We start from the raw sequence: 21,284 nt of genomic DNA, 5'->3' as shown, positions 1-21,284 counted from the left end.
TTTTCAGTACACCAAAGGTTTCCTAGATTGATCTCTCATGTGACAGAACTGACAGAACTGATTTGGTTAGGATTATATTTACCAGAGTTTGAAGAATAAAGTGAGGGAATTTTTTTAAGTTTAGATTCCCTACAGTGTAGAAACAGGCCCTTCTGCCCAACCAGTCCACACCGACCCTCCGAACAGTAACCCACCCAGACCCATTTCCCTCTGACTAATGCACCTAACACCTATGGGAAATTTAACATGGCCAATTCACCTGACCTGCACACCTTTAGACTGTGGGAGGAAATCCATACAGACACTGGGAGAATATGCAAACTCCACACAGACAGTCACTATAGGCTGGAATCAAACCTGAGGCCCTAGTGCTGTTGGTCAGCAGTGTTAACCACTGAGCCACCGTGCTGCCCTTAACGGACCTCATGGCAGCTTATAAAATCCTAACAGTACAAGATAGACAAAATGCAGGAACCCTAGAATTCCCTCTGTAACAGCATGTGGACTGCAGCGGTTCTGCAAGGCAGTGCGCCACCACCTTCTCAAGGGCAATTAGGGACAGACAATAAAAATGCTGGCCCAGGGAGTGATGTCTGCATCCCATTAGTGAATATAAAAAATGTTCCTGATGATTGGAGAGTCCAGAACCAGTCTAAGGATACAGGGTTGGCCATTCGGATTGACATGAGGAGAAATGTCTTCATCCACAGAGTGGTGAGACTGTGGAATTCTCTGCTACAGAAAGGCAATCAGGCCAAAACTGTATGATTTCAAAAAGGATTTGGATATAGCTAAATGGTTGAAAGGATATGGGGTAAAAGCAGGAATCGGTTATTATATTAAGTGATCAGCCATGATTATACTGAATGGCGAAGCGGGTGCAGTGGGCCAAATGGTCAACTCCTGCTCCTAATTCCTACCTTTCCATTGTTCTTGCCAAAGGTTTTATCGGAGCTGGAGGACTGAGTGACATCTTGTGCGAACTAATTCAGGGCCTGACAGCCAGGCTTCCTTCCTATTGGACTGGATTAAATTTCATCCAATAAATCAGAAATGATAACAGCATCCAGTACATCTCTCAACGTCTTTTTATTCTTCCTCTTAAATGGAAATATACTGTACCATCTCCACCAATCGGGAGACAGTTTCCTGGATCTGTATCATTTGATCTCACTGGCATTGTACGCATCAGAGTTCTATGGATTTCTCACAGATCTGCAATATAATGCTGTGAAAATGTCCAACTTATGTGATGCCCAGTTCATACAGATGTGGAGCCAGAAAAATCTCCTGTTTCCTTCTCTTGTATCCTTATTGCATTGAAATCAAGATTCACCGCGCCATTTCTAACTCAAATATATTTTTCTCAGGATTTCAGGACAAAGCTCTTTACTTATTTGAAGCCTTTCATAAATTTCTACAACCTAAAATTGGTCTCTCTTCATGAATATTCATCCTGAAAGTACTTTTCAAAATTGCTGAGAGAGAGGCCCCATTGCAAGCCTCAAATTCCAGAATGCTATACATTCATCTCTGGGATTTTCTGAACACTTATAATTCCCAACTGCAGGTCTGCATTCAAAAATACACTGTTAAACTTTGCTCAAACTTGCTGATGCTCTGTTCTATTGATACTTGTACTTAGTTTTATTTTTAAATGTATTTAATAGCACTTACTTTTTGTCACATTGTTCATATTATTGCCCCATCCAGATCTCCTGCCAGTGTCATATGATGCATCTAAAAGAAACAAAAGACAGGGTCTAGTAAGCCAATAATTTATTAATCCTGTTCCAACAAGATTAGATCATAATATTCCAACAGTCCAACAGAATTAATGAGGCTACTGCTTAATGTAAATGTGTCAATACTACAGCATTGCAACTCTGGACCTGCACAAAAACTAAACAAAATTAACAGGAATCAGTAGGTCACCAAATCATATATGAATTGTGAAACTGGAAAAAACCACAACAGATTATCCACGCAGTTACCTCATTCATGACCTTTGGTGTGCACAATGTTTTGTTCAACTTCCTATATAACAGCAACGATTACATTTCAAAACTTGGTTTTGTAATGCACTGGGGAAGAATGAAAAGAATGACAAAACCACATTTTCTTTAAAAATTCTGCAACATACAACAGGCAAATACCCAGAACTTGGTAACAATTGGGTTTTCCTCCTTCAAATGCACTGCACAGGAGATCTTGTGGTGCAGTGGATAGCATCCCTAACTCTGAGCCAGAATCTCTAGGTTTAAGTCCCACTCCAGGATTTGAGAACCAAAGAATGTGTACTTGTAGCATAGCCAAACAGATTGAATATCAACTTTAAATCCTTCTAGTATACATCAATGGCAGGCCGTAGGAATGGGAGAGATTCCATCCTTGTGATAGAAAGTAATTGTAGCCTCCACCATCACTATCCATAGCTCCAAGTTATAAAATGTACATAAATGCGTGTGTTGTCACAACAGCTCAGATCCTTGGATGGTCCATGAGGATCAGAATGGTGCAAGTAGAATGGGGAGAAAGTGAGGATTGCAGGTGCTGGAGATTAGAGTTGAGAGTGGGGTGCTGGAAAAGCACAGCAGGTCAGACAGCATCCGAGGAGCAGGAGAATCGATGTTTTGGGCAAGAGCCCTGATGAAGATTCCTCTGCTTCTCAGATGTTGCCTAACCTGCTATGCTTTTCCAGCACCCACGATCAAATAGCATGGGGGTTCAGTTTGGATCTGGGATCTGCCTCCTTGCTCTAATTGTGGTAATCTAGGTTGAACCTGTTTTCAGACAGAGAATCAATAAGAAGGGGCACACTGCAGTTTATTTCTGACAGTAGGACAAGAGGTTGATAACTCTTCCACAGGTAAGTGAAATCTTCTAGCTTGGATACAGGCTGTTTGAAGAATGAGCAGTTGATCTGATAATGGCAATGACCAGCCTGAGTGTGACCACTGGTAGGCATGTTGTCACAATGACTGGTGCGTTACTGCTCACGTAAACTCATTGGCCCAGACTGTCCTGTAGTGGAACATCTATATGTAAGTACACGTAACCAGTGCAAACAAAAATGGTATTTCTACAGTGTACAACTATCTCATTATTTGTGCCACTTAGTTGGGAGATATTCTTCTTTGCAACATTGACTTTTATGAAAACAGGGAGACATTATTTATCATAACTGCATACACCCATTCCATTAACATCAATGCCAGTCATCATTTTCCAGGAAGAATTAATTCTATTTTTAATATCATTGTCACTTAAGTTTGCTGTATCTTGCTGCACAAACAATGGTGAGCAAGCAATATTTACTATTACCAATGTGTAACTCAGCCAGCAAATTCAATGGATTAAGAGATTTGCCTCAAATTACAAATCTCCAGGCCTTGCGTTTGATTTTGTTGCTGGGTACTTATTGTTATTCAAGTAGTACCTCACCCTCATTTCAACATTATTTTTAAGAATTTAAGTTACATATTAATAACCCATTAACTTTGTCTCAGTCAATTCAATATTATACACTTTGAACATGTGATAATAATATGGTCAAAACTTCTGTGACACAGGAAGCGAACAATTTCAAATGTTCAATATAATTTCCACATAAAGCAAACATCAATACAACGTTTTCTCTTAATTTTCTTTTCTGTCCCTTTCTTTCACTCCCACTTAACCCAATCATTTTTCTCTTGCTTCATTTTACTTTCTGCTTTTGATTTGAAAGCCAATTTGTGCTACTTTCTTCTCCTTTCGAACTTTTTTTTCTAAGCTAAAATCTCATTGACTATAGAAATGTACTACTGGCCCCAACAAAGGCCCCAATTTCCCTGTTGCTCCTGCTGCATAGAATCATAGAATCATACAACTGTACAGCATGGAAACAGACCCTTCTGTCCAACTAGATGCCTTAAGTTAATCTAATCCAGATGTGGAGGTACTAGTGGTGGACTGGAGTTGGCAGAGTCAGAAATCAGATAACACCAAGGTATAGTCCAACACCAGGTTATTGTTTATTTGAAATCACAACCTTTCAGAGTGTTGCCCCTTCGTCAGGTGAAGAAAAGTATTATATGAAATGCAATGAAAAGTCAGGAACATAGGAGTGATATTAGGGAGGATGACGTTTGTTTAAAGAGTTATTTAAAAGTGAGAAAGTCAAATGGACAAGTTTGGGGAAAGAATTGTGTGACTTTTGGTCTCCTTGTCTGAAGAAGGACATACTTTCTATTGAGGGAGTCCAGCGAAGGTTCACCAAACCGATTCCCAGGATGGCAGGAGTGTCATATTAAGAAAGGTTGGATTGCCTGGGCTTGTGCTTGCTGTAATTTAGAAGAAGGATCTCATAGAACCTATCAAACCTGATGGAACTGGACAGGCTAGATGTGGGAAGAATGTTCCTGATGCTAGGAACATCCAGAACTAAAGATTTAAGAGTAAGGGTTAAGCCATTCAGGACTGAGATGAGGAAGACTTTTTTTCACTTAGAGTTGTGAACCTGTGGAATACTCTTCCACAGAAAGCTGTTGGGGCCAGTCCCAAATATATTCAAGAGGGAGCTGGATATGGTCCTTATGACTAACGTGATCGAGTGAAATGGAGAGAAAGCAGGAATGGGATACTGAAATTGGATGATCAGCCATGATCATGTTGAAGGCTGGTGTAGGCTCGAAGGGCCCACTCTTGCACTTATTTTTGATGTTTCTAATTCCAGAGCTTTGATACGAGGTAGATGAAGGCAACCTACTGCCCCCTCAACCATGACCTCACCTCCCATCACCAAACCATCATCTCCCAAACCATCCACAACCTCATCACCTCTGGGGATCTCCCATCCACAGCTTCCAATCTCAGAGTTTGAGAACCCCACAAAGCCCGATTCCACCTCCTACCCAAAATTCACAGACCTGACTGCCCTGGGTCGACCCTTCATCTCAGCCTGCTCCTGCCTCACCCAACTTATCTTGGCATACCTTGACACTGTCCTGTCCCCCTTAGCCAAGGAACTCCCCACCTACGTTCGGGTCACTATCCATGCTGTCCACCTCCTCCATGACATTTGATTCCCCGGCCCCCAACGCCTTATCTTCAGCATGGACAAGCAGTCGCTGTACACATTTATCCACCATGATGAAGGCCTCCAATGCCTACATTTCTTCCTGTAACGTCGACCCAACCAGTACCCTTCTACTGACACTCTCATTCGACTGGCTGAACTGGTCCTCACCCTCAACAAGATTTCCTTCCTCCAAACCAAAGGGGTAGCCATGGACATCCACATGGTCCCCAGCTATACCTGCCTCTTTGTCAACGTGTAATAGTCCATTTTCACAGCTACACCGGCACTAGACCCCATCTTTTCCTCTGCTACGTTGATGACTGTATCGGCGCTACCTCATGCTCTCACGAGGAGGTTGGACAGTTCATCAATGTCACAAACACCTTCCACCCTGACCTCAAGTTTATCTATACCATCTCAAGACACCTTCCTCCTCTTCCTGGATCTCTCCATCTTCATTTCCGGTGACTGACTCAACACGGATATCCACTACAAACCCACTGACTCCCACAGCTACTTGGACTGCACCTCCTCCCACCCTTCCACCTATAAAAACACTATCCCTTATCCCAATTCCTCCATTTCTGCTGCATCTGCTCCCAGGAAGACCAATTCCACCACAGAACATTCCAGACAGCATCTTTCCTCAAAGACCACAATTTACCCACCCACATGGTCGATGAGGTCCTCCAGCTCATCTCCTCAACATCCCACACCTCTGCCCTCAGACCTCATCCCTCCAAACCGTACAAGACAGAACCACCCCCTCCCCCCAACACCCATCTTCACCTTCCACCCACCAATCTCTGGATATGTTGCATCACCCTCCACCATTTCCACCACCTACAAGCAGACCCCACATACAGAGATATATTTCCCTCCCCACCCCTATCTGCGTTTCAGAGAGACCATTCCCTCAGTGACTCCCTTATCAGGTCCACGCTCCCCCCCTCCCCCTCACCCCACCCCACCAACCTACCCTCCACTCTTGGTACCTTCCCTTGCCACCGCAAGAAGTGCAAAACCCATGCGCACACCTTCCCAATGCGGATTTCACTAGTTTCCCCATTTCCCCTCCCCTCCCCTTATCTGAGACCCAACCCTCTAACTTGGCACTGCCCTCTCAACTTGTCTTACCTATCCATCATCCTTCCCACCTATCTGCTCCATCCTCCTCTTTGACCTATCACTTTCAGTCCCTCCTTCATCTACATTGCATTCCCAGCTTCCTTCCCTCAGATCTGCACCCACCCTCCGCCATTTACCTCTTAGCCCCCTTGGCCCACAAGCCTCATTGCTGATGAAGGATTTATGCCCAAATTCTCCTGATTCTCGGATGCTGCCTGACTGGCTGTGCTTTTCCAGCACCACACTCTTTGACATAGATGAAGGCATAGCAATAGCGAAATGAACAAAATCTGGAATGGTCAAAAGGAATTTGAGGGGTACAGGCAATTTGGCTGCTGTGGCTTGAAGGAAATTACTGAGTTGGGTGGCACGGTGGCTCAGTGGTTAGCACTGTTGCCTCACAGCTCCAGGGACCCAGGTTCAATTCCTGCAACTGTCTGTGTGGAGTTTGCACATTCTCCCCTTTAGGTGAATTGGCCATGCTAAATTGTCTGTAGTGTTAGGTGCAGGGGTAAAATGTAAAGGAATGAGTATGGGTGGGTTGCTCTTTGGAGGGTCGGTGTGGACTTGCTGGGCCGAAGGGCCTGTTTCCACACTGTAGGGAATCTAATCTAATCTATGGAGAAATTTGAAAACAAAAATGAGAATTTTCAAACCAAGACATTGCATAGTGGGAACCAACGGAGATCAACACATCCAGCGAAATGGGTAAAAAGGACACAGTGCAAGTTCAAAAATGAGCTACAGAGTTCTGAATGACCTTGAGTGGAAAAAGGCTGACCGCAGTTAGTATGAGCTGGAGTTAACCAAACATGGATGAGTGTCTTAGCAGCAGATGGGCTGATGCAGGGTGAATGGCAGCAGGTTACGTGAATATAGGCAATCTTAGCAATGGTGCATACCTATGTTTGGAAACTCACATATAGCTTACGTCTGACACCAAGATTGTGAACAGTCTGGCTGAGTCTCAGACAGTTGCCAGGGAAAAGGCTGGAACTGGAGCCTACGGAGCTGAGTTTGTGGTGGGGATTAAAGGCTTCATTCTTCCCAATATTTAATTGATGGAAATTTCTGCTCATCCAATACTGGATGTGGTCCAAGCAGTCGAACGAAACAGAGACACTGAAGGGATCAGAAGTCCTGCTCAGGTGGGGTTTATTGGAACCAGAGGGAGATGAGTTTTATTTTTAAAAATGTAGTTGGTTGCGATGTTTGGAAATGTAATGCTGAAACAGTTTCAGCAGTTAGTTTCAAACAGATATTGGATATATACTTGAAAACAAAATGCAATAGCAGGGAGGTGAAACTGATTGGATAACATGCTAAAAGAGACGGACAGCCAAAATGGGCTGAATGGCCGTAAAATAAGCATTGCGTTGTGAGAATTAGAAACCTGACAACAGTGCAGGAGTCCCTAATTGAATGCTGTAAAATACTGCGCTTTCACGACTTGAGTCACCTCGTTGACTGAGGGGCTGTTGTTAGGTCAGTATTTAAAGTAGCTCCGCATGATTATTTGTGAATGTTTAAGTTTGTTTTATTCCCAAAAAGAAAGTTTAAGGTCAGCTGTATAAATGAAGGCACGGAATGTGGCGCAGCTTTCCAAAGCAAACTGGCCTTTCAAAAGAATTATTTAAATGTGGAAAAGTTAAATGGAGCTGGAAGGGGACGTTGTTCGAATTTGCTGGCTGAGGGTTTGTGTGAGTGTGTTGTACACCGGCCAAGAAGAGGCGAGGTCACGAGTTTAAATAATTAGTTGGTAGCCAGACTACAAGAAGCAATACACAAACAGGACTTAGGAAATGGCCAGGATTTAATCATTTCACTGTAAACACGCCGTTAGTGTATGTACAGAGCCACAATTGCATAATTATTGGGCGCCATGCCAGAGAGCCCACCAGATCGTTATTCGTTAAAGAAAAGAAATCCATCTCGCCCCCCGCCCCCTCTAAAGATGAATTGTTTTTCTTTGCATTTGTTTTACATTCCGGAAAGACTGTTCGTTATAACAGAAAGAGAATATTTCTCGTGTAATTAAGATGTTTACAAATTAATCAACTTCTTCAAACTCTTCTATATAATTATATAGGCTGGATAAATATAAACATTCCAACAAATTAGATAAAATTACTCCGTAAGAATCAACTAATGAAAACGGATATTTGAAGCATTTCATTCAAGCAAATGTCTACTGTAATTGAGTCCACCTTGGACGGAAAGGGGAATAATAAATTATTTTGTTTAATACATTTCAGTTTGTTTTATTGGGCAGCGAAATCAGCTCTAAAATATCTCGGTGTTGTCTTCTAATGTTGAACAGAATCGTCTGTCATTCGCACTGTAATCACTGTGGAGTGTGCCCGGGGAAAAACATCTATCCCCCAGCCCCCGCTCAGCGAATTGAACAAGTTTCACGGGCTTCAGCGGTCCCCGAAGCGCTGCACTTCCTGAACTGTGGGCTAGAGTACAGCTCCCTCTTTGTTTTCCCCTCTCGCACTAGTTTTTTTACACGGCGTAAGTTTGCAGTCGAGTGTTCAAACCAGACAAAACACAAAATCGACAGCAGAGCCGAGTTGAGTTCCTGCCACTGTGCTTTGTCTCCTGTCTGCAATCCCCTCTCACCCCCTCGCCATAAAAAAAATCTATCACCACTTCCCCCTAGTTTAAATTCGCAAGATTTACTGCCTCACCTTGTCACACACAATACAACTTCAGTGTATAGAAAGACAAGCATGTCCTGGGTTTCTGAGTTATTTTGGAGCTGGAATAAGCTCAACTGTTATAAAATGAAATTCATACTCTTTACATCTGGAGAACTGTAGATTGTGGCTTAGCCTTGTGTTTAGTGGATTGATATCCCAAAGAGTATAAATTCAAATCATGAGGATATAAATTTGTTTTTTTTATATTTTAAAAGAACTGAATCTTTTAAAAAAAAGTGGTGTTTCCTTTTGAAATTAAACCCTGCCCTGTTTCCTGGTGTGATCCCAATCGTTGATTCTGAACTGACCCATGATAGCAAGACTTGGTCAGCATGGACAAGTTGGACCAAAGGATCTGTTCCTATGCTCTATGACATACTCGTAGGATAATGAAAGTTGAATCATAAATGTCAGCCTTGTGCCCACAGCAGAGGATACCTTTAACTGAAAAAGAGAATATATCAGAGACCCATAGGGACTCTATAATGTATTTGAGCTACAAGCAGAATTTTTTCTCTCAGGCACACATTTTGGAAAATCCACAATAGTTTGATAATTGTACATCTTTGACTGCAGTTGTACCACACTGATCAACACAAGTTAATATAGCTTTTGCCAAATGCAGTTTAAACTAGCTCTGTTATCCTTGTCTAGCAGATTACATTCTTTAAATGTATGTTAGCACGCAGATATTGCTCCTTCTTCTAAACATTATGAGTGTGCAGGAGGGTGTGCCCACTATCTCATCAAGTTAAAAAGACTCTGAAGTTAGTGCCCTTGAAAATCAACAGACCACCCAAACACTTCTCAGATTTGGCTATATACCCAATTGGAATTAACCTCTGCACAGTACAAAGTCCATGATGCGAGAACCCTTCTAGGAAACCATCTCACACGCAAGTGGCTCTAATGTCTTTTGAAGATGTTCAGCTATCAGAATCACACTGTATTTTTGCCTCACTTTGTCCAGAACTAGTTGGTACCAATTCAGAACTGGTACAGAAGCTGCAGTACCATAACCCATATCAAGGTTATTCAATAATTGTTATATCAGTGTCAGTGCTGAATGGCTCTTGTGCAGTTACAGAATCATAGAGATGTACAACATGAACTCGTCCATGTCAACCAGATATCCTACGTTAATCTAGTCCCATTTGCCACATTTGGTCCATGTCTCTCTTAAGCCCTTCCTATCTGTATACCCATCCGAATGCCTTTTCGATGTTTTGATTGTACCAGTCTCCGCCACTTCTTCTGGCAGCTCATTTCAAACTTGCACCACCCTCTGTGTGAACAAATTGCCCCTTAGGCCCCTTTTAAATCCTTCCCTTCTCACCTTAAACCTATGCCCTCTAGTTTTGGACTCTCCTACCCTGAGGAAAATGCCTTGGCTACTCACCCCATCCATACCCCTCATGAATTTATAAATTTCTAGAAGGTTAGTGACATTCTTGGCATAAATTTTCAAGATTTGCTAAAAGTGATCACAGGGAACAACTAACAAATCTGACCAATAACGATGACTTTTATTTAGGTAGCACTGATAACAGTAAAACATTGCTGGGTGCTTCAGTGAACAATAACAAAGAAATGGTTGACACTGAGCCACATATTGGGGTTGATGGTCAGAAGCTGGTTTGCAGAGGGTTTCAGGGAGCATATGGAATGAGCTACCAGCGGAAGTTACTGAGGTAGATACATTAACAACGCTTAAAAGGCATTTGAACAAATACATAGGAAAGGATTAGAAAGGCATGGGCCAACTGCAGGGAAATGGGGTTAGTGTGGATGGACATTCTGGTCAGCATGAACCAGTTTGGGCCAACTGTTATTGTAAGACTTTATGACTCTATGAGACAACAAGGAGCACTTAGAATCAAAGGCAAGGACGTAGGGCAAAAGAACAGAAGTGGACAGCTGAAGAGATGCCCCCAAGGTTAGAGCAACTAAAATAGTGTTTTCTTTTACTTCCACCTGAGTGGAAGGACTCTGGACTTCAAGTCAAAGATGCACCTCCAACATATAGCAGCACTGCTTCAGGGTTGATGTTGTGCTGTAACATGTTCAGTTCCCTATGCTCACTCACAGATTTATAGAGCCACAGATTTATACAGCACTGAAAAGGCCCTCCGCCTATCAGGTCTGCACCAACATGTGAAAAGATGTGACCGACCCAATGCAGTTGATTGGCAGTAATATCTTGGAGTCAAGAGGTCAAAATTCAATAAGTGTCTCAGAGGGTTATTAGGCTGACAGAGATAGGGAAGGGTGAAGCCTTGAGACATTTAAAAACAAAAATGAGAATTTTTGTCAGCAGCCTGTGCAGGTCAAATATCATAACATATGATATTTGACCTGCACAGGCCAAATATGGGTCAAGTACAGGAAATTGGGATTAGCATACTTTTAGTGGTAGTTATGTTGGTGCAAATTCAATAGGCCAAAGGGCCTTTTCAGTCCTGTATAAAACTATGGATCTAGGGATCAATGAGTGAGCACAGGGAACTGAGCATGCTACAGCACAACATCAATCTGTAATGTAGCACTGAGAGAGTTATGCTACTGGTTGGAGGTGCATCTTTGACTTGAAGCCAGAATCCTCATGTACCCCCTCAGGTAGAAGTAAATAAAACACTATTTTAAAGAACAGCAGGGAGTAAGCCCCATGCTGTGGCCAATATTCATCATTCAATCAGCATCCCACTGAGTCATTATCACTTGGTCAATGTGGAACTTTGCTATGCAAGGTTGCAGTTCTGTTTCCTACATTACAATAATTTCTTCAAAGTATTGGACTCCAAATTATTACTGTCAATCAGCTGCATTGGGTCAGTCACATCTTTTCACATGCCTGACACAAGATTTCCAAAGCTAACTCTTCACTCTGAACTCCATTAAGGCATGAGGTTACCAAGAGTGCAGAGAAAGGGGTTTCTCAAAGCGCTCCCTGCTTCAATAGAATCTCTCGCCCAAGATCACCCAGACTGGAAAAGAAACATTGCGATGATACCAACAACCTCAAATGTATGATACTGGCCCACATGCAAACAATAGAAGGAAGTATCAAAATCCACCCAACCACCTCTTCAAACCCCACCTGCTGCAGGATGGATCCAGCATCAAACAGTATAGTTAACCCAGGACCCACAACTCCAGAGCAGTGGATATTTATCCTTGGTCCCAGGGAATTGTCTATGAAGACAACTTCAAAGAACCTGACCCAAGGGCAGCACGGTGGCTCCATGGCGAGCAGTGCTGCCTCACAGCATCAGGAACCTGGGTTCAATCTCACCCTCAGGCAACTGTATGGAGTTTGCACATTGTCCCTGTGGCTATGTAGGTTTCTTCCAGGTGCTCCAGTTTCTTCCACAGTCCAAAGATGTACAGGTTAGGTGGACGGGCCATGGGAAATGCAGGAATAGGGTTGGGTCCGAGTGGGATGCTCTTCAGAGAGTTGTGTGGACTCAATGGGCTGAATGGCCTGTAGCCACACTGTAGGGAATTTTATGAAATGGAGGTCAGCAGTTCTGGTGAAACAAGACACAGTCTGAGTTCTGGACTAAGGCAAGAAAGTCTCTGGGAAAACCAATCCTTCTGCGTTTGGGTCCAAGTAATGTCACAAGAGGTCTGCTAGTATTTACTACTTGGTTAGAGACTTCGCCTATGATGTACAATTATGTTGTCTGAACATATTCTACTCAGATCACTGAGTACTGAGGCAAGCCAGATCTGTGTGTTGGTTGGGTATGAAATGTGAGTGTTTCTGCTGCCCTGGTCCCTGTCTCAGTGAGTACACTGAGTCCAATACTAGGTCAGGGTGGTTAGACAAAGCTCAGTCTTCGTCAGGACTGAGAAACGGGCTCCCGCTGAAATATCACGTCGTTTTGGAATTACTGGTTAAAAAAAATGAAAGTTATATAAAAAAAATGCAACCTCCAGGGATTACAGGGAAAGAGCAGCCTCGCCCAATTCCCTCCGATCCTAAACCTCTAACAGACACAAAGTGCTGGCCGCTGACCACTTGATCAAAACCTATTTAAAACAGTGTGTACAGATCAACAGCGAAAAGCTGACTCGAAGGCTCTGTTGCTATTAGCGAGCAGGTCAGAACCTGATTGTTAGACCAGCCTGGGTGAGACAGGCAGTTATTCCAGCAGCAACGCTCTCAGATTAATTAAAACGACAAAGAGAGATTTTTGTTTCTTTTTGTTTTATTTTCTCCCTATCAGTAATGAATGCGGCAGATTGTTTTTTTTATTTTGTGCACCTGTCTGACAGTGAGTCAGGCCAAGGACCCTCACCCATCCCACCTCCCACCAGCTCTGTTCCTGATGGGCTATTTGTTCAGCTTCCACTTGGAAAAAATAAAAGAGGGCGGGCAGCCCCATTAAAGCATCACGGGTTGGGTTCTGATGAGCTTTTGTCTCAGCAATGCACCTTTTAGTTTAGAATTCAGGTAGAGGCGAGGGGCAGCTGAATGGAAGCGATATGGAGAGTGCACTCTACCGATGACACAATGCCGCACCTGCATTCGCCACTCCAGACTGCGTTCAACAAGCCTCCTGCAGAGACTGGCCATATCAGTTCAAAAGACTCATCCCTCAAACAGCCGCACTGGCAGATTGTCCCTGCGCACCATCCTCCTCCCCTGGTAACTGAACGAGAATTCTATTTCCACTCGCATTTCCGGCGCAGTTTCAGAATCTTTTCCCAACTTCTCTCTTGAAATTGTTTCTTTTTTTTTCTGCCACTGATGAGTCACAATGTGCTGACAAGTCCAGAAATTACTCCCAACCCATATTTATATCTAGGACTATGCCGAGTCTCCTCTCGCAATATTCATAGGCCATTCTGCCACTGTGTTCGTGCTATCTCTTTGAAACATCTGCATCCACCTATTCTGTTGTTATAGTTTTCAAACCTGTTCCCCTTCAACTAATTATCCCCAGTTCAATGTTAATGTTGTAACTGAATCTTCTTCCAGCAATTTTTCATTGAAGTGCATTCCAGATCACAGCAGCTCTCTCAGAGAGATAAAAAATTCTGTCCCCTCCCCTTCTTTTTCCTTACATCCTTGCCTCTGATTCTAAGTGCTCCTTGTTCTCTCATAGAAACATCAATGCAGGAATAGGCCTTTGGCCCAAACTGGACCATATCGACCAAAATGTCCATCCACACTAACCCCATTTCCCCGCAGTTGGCCATATGTTTCTGACCCTTTCCAGTCCATGCATTTGTTCAAATGCTTTTTTAAAAGTTGTTACTGTGCCCACCTCAACAACTTCTGCTGGTAGCTCATTCCATATGCATTCTGCGTAAAAAAAAGTTGTCCCTCAGGTTCCTTTTTATTCTTTCCCCTCTAAGCCTCAATTCCCCAACCCTGGGACAAAGACTGAGTGCATTCACCATATCCATGCCTCTCCTGATCTTAGTTACAAATCACACAACACCAGGTTATAGTCCTACAGGTTTAATTGGAAGCACAAGCTTTCAGAGTGCTGCTCCTTGTCACAACCACCTGATGAAGGAACAGTGCTCCAAAAGCTAGTGCTTCTAATTAAACCTGTTGGACGATAACCTGGTGTTGTGTGATTTGTAACTTTGTACACCCAAGTCCAACACTGGTATCTCCAAATCATGACTCTCATGATTTTATACACCTCTATAAGGCTCCCCCCTCCGGTTCCTATGCCCAAAAGAAAAATGTCCTAGCTTGTCACACCTCTCCCTATAACTCAGACATCTGGCAACATCCTTGTAAATTTCTTCTGCACTCTTTCCAGATAAAAAACATTCTTCCTATAACAAGGTGACCAAAACTAAACACAGTACTTCAAATGTGGCATCACTAACATCCTGTATAACTGCAACATAACTTCCCAAGCTTTGCACAATTTCCTAAATGATGAAGGCCAGTGTGTCAAAAGCCTTCTTCACTGCCTTGTCTACCTGTGACTCCACTTTCAGTGAACTATGAACCTGATCTCCAAGATCCCTCTGTTCTATATACTCCTTAAGGCCCTACTATTCATGATAAAACTTCTACCTTGATTTGACTTTCCAAAATGCAAGACCTCACACTTATCAATATTAAACTCCATTTGCCAATTCTCATCCCAGTTCCCCAGTTGATTAAGGTCGTGCTGCAATTTCTGATAACCTTCCTCACTGCCCACAATACTGCCTAACTCAGTGTCATCTGCAAGCTTACTAATTATGATTGTACATTCTCATCCAAATCATTCATATAGATAACAAACAGCAATGGACCCTGCACCAAGACCTGAGGCACTCCACTAGTCACAGGTCTCCAGTACAATAGCATCCTTCTGCTATTACTCTCTGCTTATTGCCATCAAGCCAACTGTGTATCCAATTTGCCATCTCACCCTGGATTCCATGCAATCTAACCTTCCAGAGCAGTCTACCATGTGGAACCTTATCAATGACCTTACTGAAATCCATAGAACCTAAGTCTACCATCCTGTCCTCGTTAACCCTCCTGGTCACTTCATCAAATAACTAACAAATTTGAGAGGCAAGATCTCCTACTCACAAAGCCATGCTGACTATTCCTAAACAAACCCTACCTTTCCAAATGTATATATATTGTATCCCTCAGTATTTTCTCAAGTAACTTACCTATCACAGATGTTAAGCTTACTGGTCTAGAGTTCCCAGTTTTTTCTTTGTAGTCCTTCTTGAATAAGGGCACAACATTTGCTATCCTCAAATCTTCCAGGATCTCACCCGTGGCTAACGACGATGCAAAAATATCAGCTAGGGCCCCTGCAATTCCTTCTCTGGCCTCTTGCAGTGTTCTCGGATATATCTGGTTAGGACCAGGAGATTCATCTACCTTCACATATTCTAATACATCCAACACCTCCTTTACTGTGATATGGCCTGTCCCCAATATATCACCACTAAGTTCCTCAAGTTTTCATGTTTCCATGTCTTTTTCCACGGTAAACACAGAGGAGAAATATTATTGAGAACCTTGCCAATCTCCTGCAGGTCTACACAAACATGTCCACTTTGGACTTTGAGATGTGGTATTCTCTCTCAAGTTATTCTTTTTCCTTTAATAAACTTAAAGTACCTCTTTGGATTCATCCTAATCTTCTCGGCCAAGGCTATCACGTGTCCCCTTTTTATCCTCCTGATTTCCTTCTTCAGTAAACTTCTGTATTCCCTGTATACCTCCAGGATTTCCACTGATCCCAGCTGCCTGTACCTGAGCCACACCTCCTCCTTTTTTCTGGTCAAAGTCTCAATATCTCTTGTTATCCAGGGTTCCCTTTTCCTGCCAACCTTGCCTGTCACCCTCACAGGAGCATACAGACCTTGAACTCTCAATACCTCACTTTTAAAAGCTTCACACTTGCTAGAGGTCCCTTCACCTGGAAACAAACTACTCCAATCAATCTCTGGAAGTTCCTGTCTAATTCCATCAAAATTCTCCTTGCCCCCATTTAGAACATGAACCTATGGACCATAATTATTTTAAAATTAATGGAACTACGGTCACAGGTACCAAAGTGCTCCCCCACTGTCACCTCAGTCACCTGTCCTGCACTATTTCACATGAGTACATCGAGTTTTGCCCCTTCCTGAATTGGACCCTCTAGAAACTGCTTGAGGAAACTTTCCTGAATGCACTTTACAAATTCCATCCTATCTAAGCCCTTAACATTGTGTTAGTCCCAGACAATTTAGGAAAATTAAAATCTCCTACTATGACAGCCATTTTCCTCCAGCAAGTCTTCCCAATCTTCCCGCATATTTATTCCTCTACTTCCTGTTGACTATTTGGGGTCCTTTAGTACAGCCTGAATAATGCCACCATACCCTTTTTATTTCTTCGCTCCACCCACAAGGCCTCACTGGATGATCCTTCAGTTACTTCATCTCAAACTACTGTACTATACGCGCCTTAATCAAAATGCAACTCCCCTCCCCTCCTTCCACCTCCTCTGTCCCGCCAAAAGCACCTGTACCCTGGCACGTTAAGTAGCCAGTCCTGTCCCTCCCTTAGCCATGTTTCTGCAATGTTATAAAATCCCAGTCCCATGTACCTATCCACGCCCTGAGGTCATCAGCCTCACCTGTCAGCCCTCTTGCATTGAAATAGATGCAACTTAATCCAACAGGCATTCCATGCTCTGTGTTACGTTCTGGCCTGACCTGTCTCTTCAACTTACTGTTTCTGATTACTCTATCTCCATCCAGCCTCACACTTGCCTCCCTTGTGTTGTGGATCCTAACCCCTGCCAATATAGTTTAAACCCTCCCTTGCAGTACAAGCACACCTGGCTGTTGAGATATTGGTCCTCCTCCAGCTCAGGTGCTACCTATCCCCTTTGAACAGGTCACCTCTGTCCCAGCTAAGATCCCAAAGATCTAAAAATCTGAATCCATGACTGCTGCAGCAATTCTTTCACCACGCATTCATCTGCCATATCCTCCTGTTCTTACCCTTACTAGCGCATGGCACTGGAAGTAATCTGGAGATTACCACCAGCGAGGTTCCGGTTTTTAACTTTATTCCTATCTCTCTGTAATCTCTCTGCAGGACCTCATCCTTATTTCTACCCATGTCATTTGTACCAATGGAGATGTCCTACTAGAGAAGTGCGAAACTTGACTACTCTTGGGAAATAAGACAGGGCAGGTGGCATGGGGGGAACACTTTGGGGCCAGCGACCATAATTCTACTGGCTTTAAAATAGTGATGGAAAAAAAATAGACTGGATCTAACAGTTGAAGTTCAAAATTGGAGGAAGGCTAACTTTGATGGGATTAGGCAAGAACATCCAAAAGCTGACTGGGGAAGATACTCACAGGTAAAGGGATGGTTGGAAAATAGGAAGCCTTCAGAAATGAGATAACGAGAATCCAGAGACTGTATATTCCAGTTTGTGTGAAAAGAAAGGTTGGTAAGTACAGGAAAAACTGGATGACGAGAGAAATTGAAGTTTTGGTTAAGAAAACAAAAGGAAGTCTATGTCAGGTCTCGACAGAGATTGCATGAATCCTGAGAAGAGTGCAAAGGCAGTAAGAGTATACTTAAGAGGGAAATCAGGAGGGCAAAAAGGGGACATGAGATTGCTTTGGCAAATATGTTTAAGGAGAATCCAAAGGGATTTTACAAATACATTAAGGACAAAAGCGTAACTAGGGAGAGAATAGGGCCCTTCAAAGATCAGCAAAACGGCCTATGGGTGGAGCCGGAGGAGATGGAGAGATACTAAATGACTATTTTGCATCAGTGTTACCTTGGAGAAGGATATGAAGATATAGAATGTGGGGAACTAGATGGTGACATCTTGAAAAATGACCATATTACAGAGGAGGAAGTGCTGGATGTCTTGAGATACACAAAGGTGGATAAATCCCCAGGACCTGATCAGGTATAGCCTAGGACTCTGTGGGAAGCTAGGGAAGTGATTGCTGGGCCCTTTGCTGAGATATTTGTATCATCAATAGTCAAAGGTGAGGTGCCAGATGACTGGAGGTTGGTTAGCATGGTGCTACTATTTAAGAAAGGTGTTTAGTATTTGCCAAAGAACTATAGACCGGTGAGCCTGATGTCAGTGGTGGGCAAGTTGTTGGAGGGAATCCTGAGGGACAGAACTTACACATATTTGGAAAGGTAAGGACTGATCAGGGATCGTCAACATGGCTTTGTGGGTGGGAAATCATGTCTTACAAACTTGATTGAGTTTTTTGAAGAAGTAACAAAGAGGATTGATGAGGACAGAGCAGGGAAACGTGATCTATATGGACTTCAGTAAGGCATTCGATAAGGTTCCCTATGGGAAACTGGTTAGCAAGGTTAGATCTCATGGAATACAGGGAACACTAACTATCTGGAAACAGAATCGGCTCGAAGATAGAAAATGGAAGGTGGTGGTGGAGAGTTGTTTTTCAGACTGGAGGCTTGTGATCAGTGGAGTGTCACAAGGATTGATGCTGGGTTCACCACTTTTTGTCATGTATATAAATGATTTGGATGTGAACATAGGAGATATAGTTCGTAAGTTTGCAGATGACAGCAAAATTGGAGGTGTAGTGGATAGCAAAGAAGGTTACCTCAGAGTCCAATTTGATCAAATGGCAGATGGAATTTAATTTAGATAAATGCGAGGTGCTGCATTTTGGAAAAGCAAACCTTAGCAGGACCTGACACTTAATAGCAAGTTTCTAGGAAGTGTTGCTGAACAAAGAGACCTTGGAGTGCAGATTCATAGCTCCTTGAAAATAGAGTTGCAGATTGATAGGATAGTGAAGACGGTATTTGGTATGCCTCCTTTTATGAGTCAGAGTATTGAGAACGGGAGTTGGAAAGTTATGCTGTAGCTGTCCAGAACTTTGGTTAGGCCACTTTTGGAATATTGTGTGCAATTCTGGTCTCCTTCCCATCTGAAGGATGTTGTGAAACATGAAAGGGTTCAGAAAAGATTTACAATGATATTGCTAGGGTTGGAGGATTTGAGCTACAGGGAGAGGCTGAATAGGTTAGGGCTGTTTTCCCTGGAGCATCAGAGGTTGAGGGGTGACCTTATAAAGGGTTATACAATTTTGAGGGGCATGGATAGATTAAATAGAGAAAGTCATTTCCCTAAGGTGAGGAAGTCTAGAACTAGAAGGCATAGGTTTAAGGTAAGAGAGGAAAGATATAAAAGGGACCTAAGGGGCAACTTTTTCACACAGAGGGTTGTGCTTGGATGGATTGAGCTGCCAGAGGAAGTAGTAGAGGCTGGTACAATTGCAGCATTTAAAAGGCATCTGGATGGCTATATGAGTAGGAAATGGGCCAAGTGCTGGCAAATGGGACTAGATTAGGTTAGGATATCTATCAGCATGGACGAGTTGGACCGAAGGGTCTGTTTTCATGCTGTACACCTCTGTGACTCTATGACTCCATGACTTCTTCTACTCTTTGGAAATACTTCAGAATTGGAACTTCTCAACTGTCTACTTTAGGGAGAAGAACACCAACCCAGAATGAAAGTACAGTCAAAATAAAACTTGAGTTGTAATATAGTGGTTATACTGCAGCTCTAATCCAAAGATTATGAGGAGTGGATTAGTGTGTATCATTCATGAGTTTTACTGGTTTTTGTTCCTTCTGGAAGCTGCTGTAGTCTTCCTGTTAAACTAAGGTTTGCATCCAACTAAGGGTGTGAATCCAGTCAATCTATTTCATGCTTTTTGGAAGCTTTAGCATTTTTCCAAAGGAGCAGTTCTCCAAGTTAGAATCCCTACATGTGAGATGTAGGCCATTCAGCCCATTGGGTCCACACCAACTCTTCGAAGAATATCCCACCCAGTCCCACTCCCCTTACCCTATCAATGTAACCCAGCATTTCCCATGACTAATCCACCTAGACTATATGTCCCTGGACACTATGGGCAATTTAGCAGAGCCAATTGACCTAACCAGCACACCTTTGGACTATGGGAGGAAACCCATGCAGACACAGGGAGAACATGCAAGCTCCACTCAAACAGTTGCCAAACGAGAATCAAACCCAGGTCCCTGGCAAGGCAGCCTTGCTAACCACCGAGCCACTGTGCTACCCAATCTTTTGAGAGCAATCACAGAATCCCTATAGTATGGAATATAAACAATGTGTTTTATAAAGTAGATTTAGACACTGCATCAGTTGGATTTGAAATATTGACTTAGAAAGATTTGGAACATGAGCGCATAAGAAACAGAAGCAGAGACAGGCCATTCAGCCAACTGTGTGAGACTCTGTCATTAAGGAAGAAACCTCAATGACACCTTCTTGCATTCTCCCCACATTCTTAAATTCCCTTTGTACAATCTCTGTCTTACACCCAATATGTGAGAATCCACAGCTCTCAGTGGGAGAGAATTCAAAGCTTCACAAACTTTTGAGGAAAGAAGTGCATCCTCATATCAGCCCCAAATAGCCAAAACGTATTCTCAAAATTGATGCCCAGCTCTGGACACCTGAGTACAGGGAAACATTTTCCCAACACCTACCCTATCAAGGCCCTTATATAAATGCATATGTTTCATCGAGATCACTTTTCAAACTTGTATATTCTCAGGAATATAAGCCTAGTCTATTTAATCTTGCTTCATTGTACATTTTCCTCAGGCCAAAAATCAGTCCTGTGAACATTCATATCACACTCTCTTGGCTCAGCGTATCTGCTCTTTGGTAAGGAGTCAATCTGTATGCAATACTGCCTTGCTGTTGAACTTAAACATTTGCTTCTGAAGCCAAAGATCTTTTTTTTAACAGATCTGTCAACATATTCTGGTGTCTTCAAAGATTTAGCCATGTCACCCCTTGGCCTTCCTGCTCCCCATCCCTTTAAGATTATAACATTTGTGAGATTGCATTGCAGTA

General features: G+C 42.9%; 1 protein-coding gene across 6 annotated transcripts in view; it reads right to left on the bottom strand.

Moving 5' to 3' along the window:
* fli1 (Fli-1 proto-oncogene, ETS transcription factor) overlaps positions 1–21,284 on the bottom strand; it is an 83,196-nt gene that overhangs the window by 19,115 nt on the left and 42,797 nt on the right. For all 6 annotated transcript variants that reach the window (XM_060847005.1, XM_060847002.1, XM_060847003.1 and 3 more), the window contains one exon: positions 1,678–1,740. In XM_060847005.1, the coding sequence (XP_060702988.1) occupies positions 1,678–1,740 (63 nt within the window). The remainder of the gene's footprint in view (positions 1–1,677; positions 1,741–21,284) is intronic.

This window comes from Hemiscyllium ocellatum, chromosome 29 (genome assembly GCF_020745735.1).
Source record: "Hemiscyllium ocellatum isolate sHemOce1 chromosome 29, sHemOce1.pat.X.cur, whole genome shotgun sequence".
Classification (NCBI taxonomy): domain Eukaryota; kingdom Metazoa; phylum Chordata; class Chondrichthyes; order Orectolobiformes; family Hemiscylliidae; genus Hemiscyllium; species Hemiscyllium ocellatum.
The sequence above is the reverse complement of the archived record's forward strand: the minus strand, read 5'-3'. Positions and strand labels throughout refer to the sequence as shown.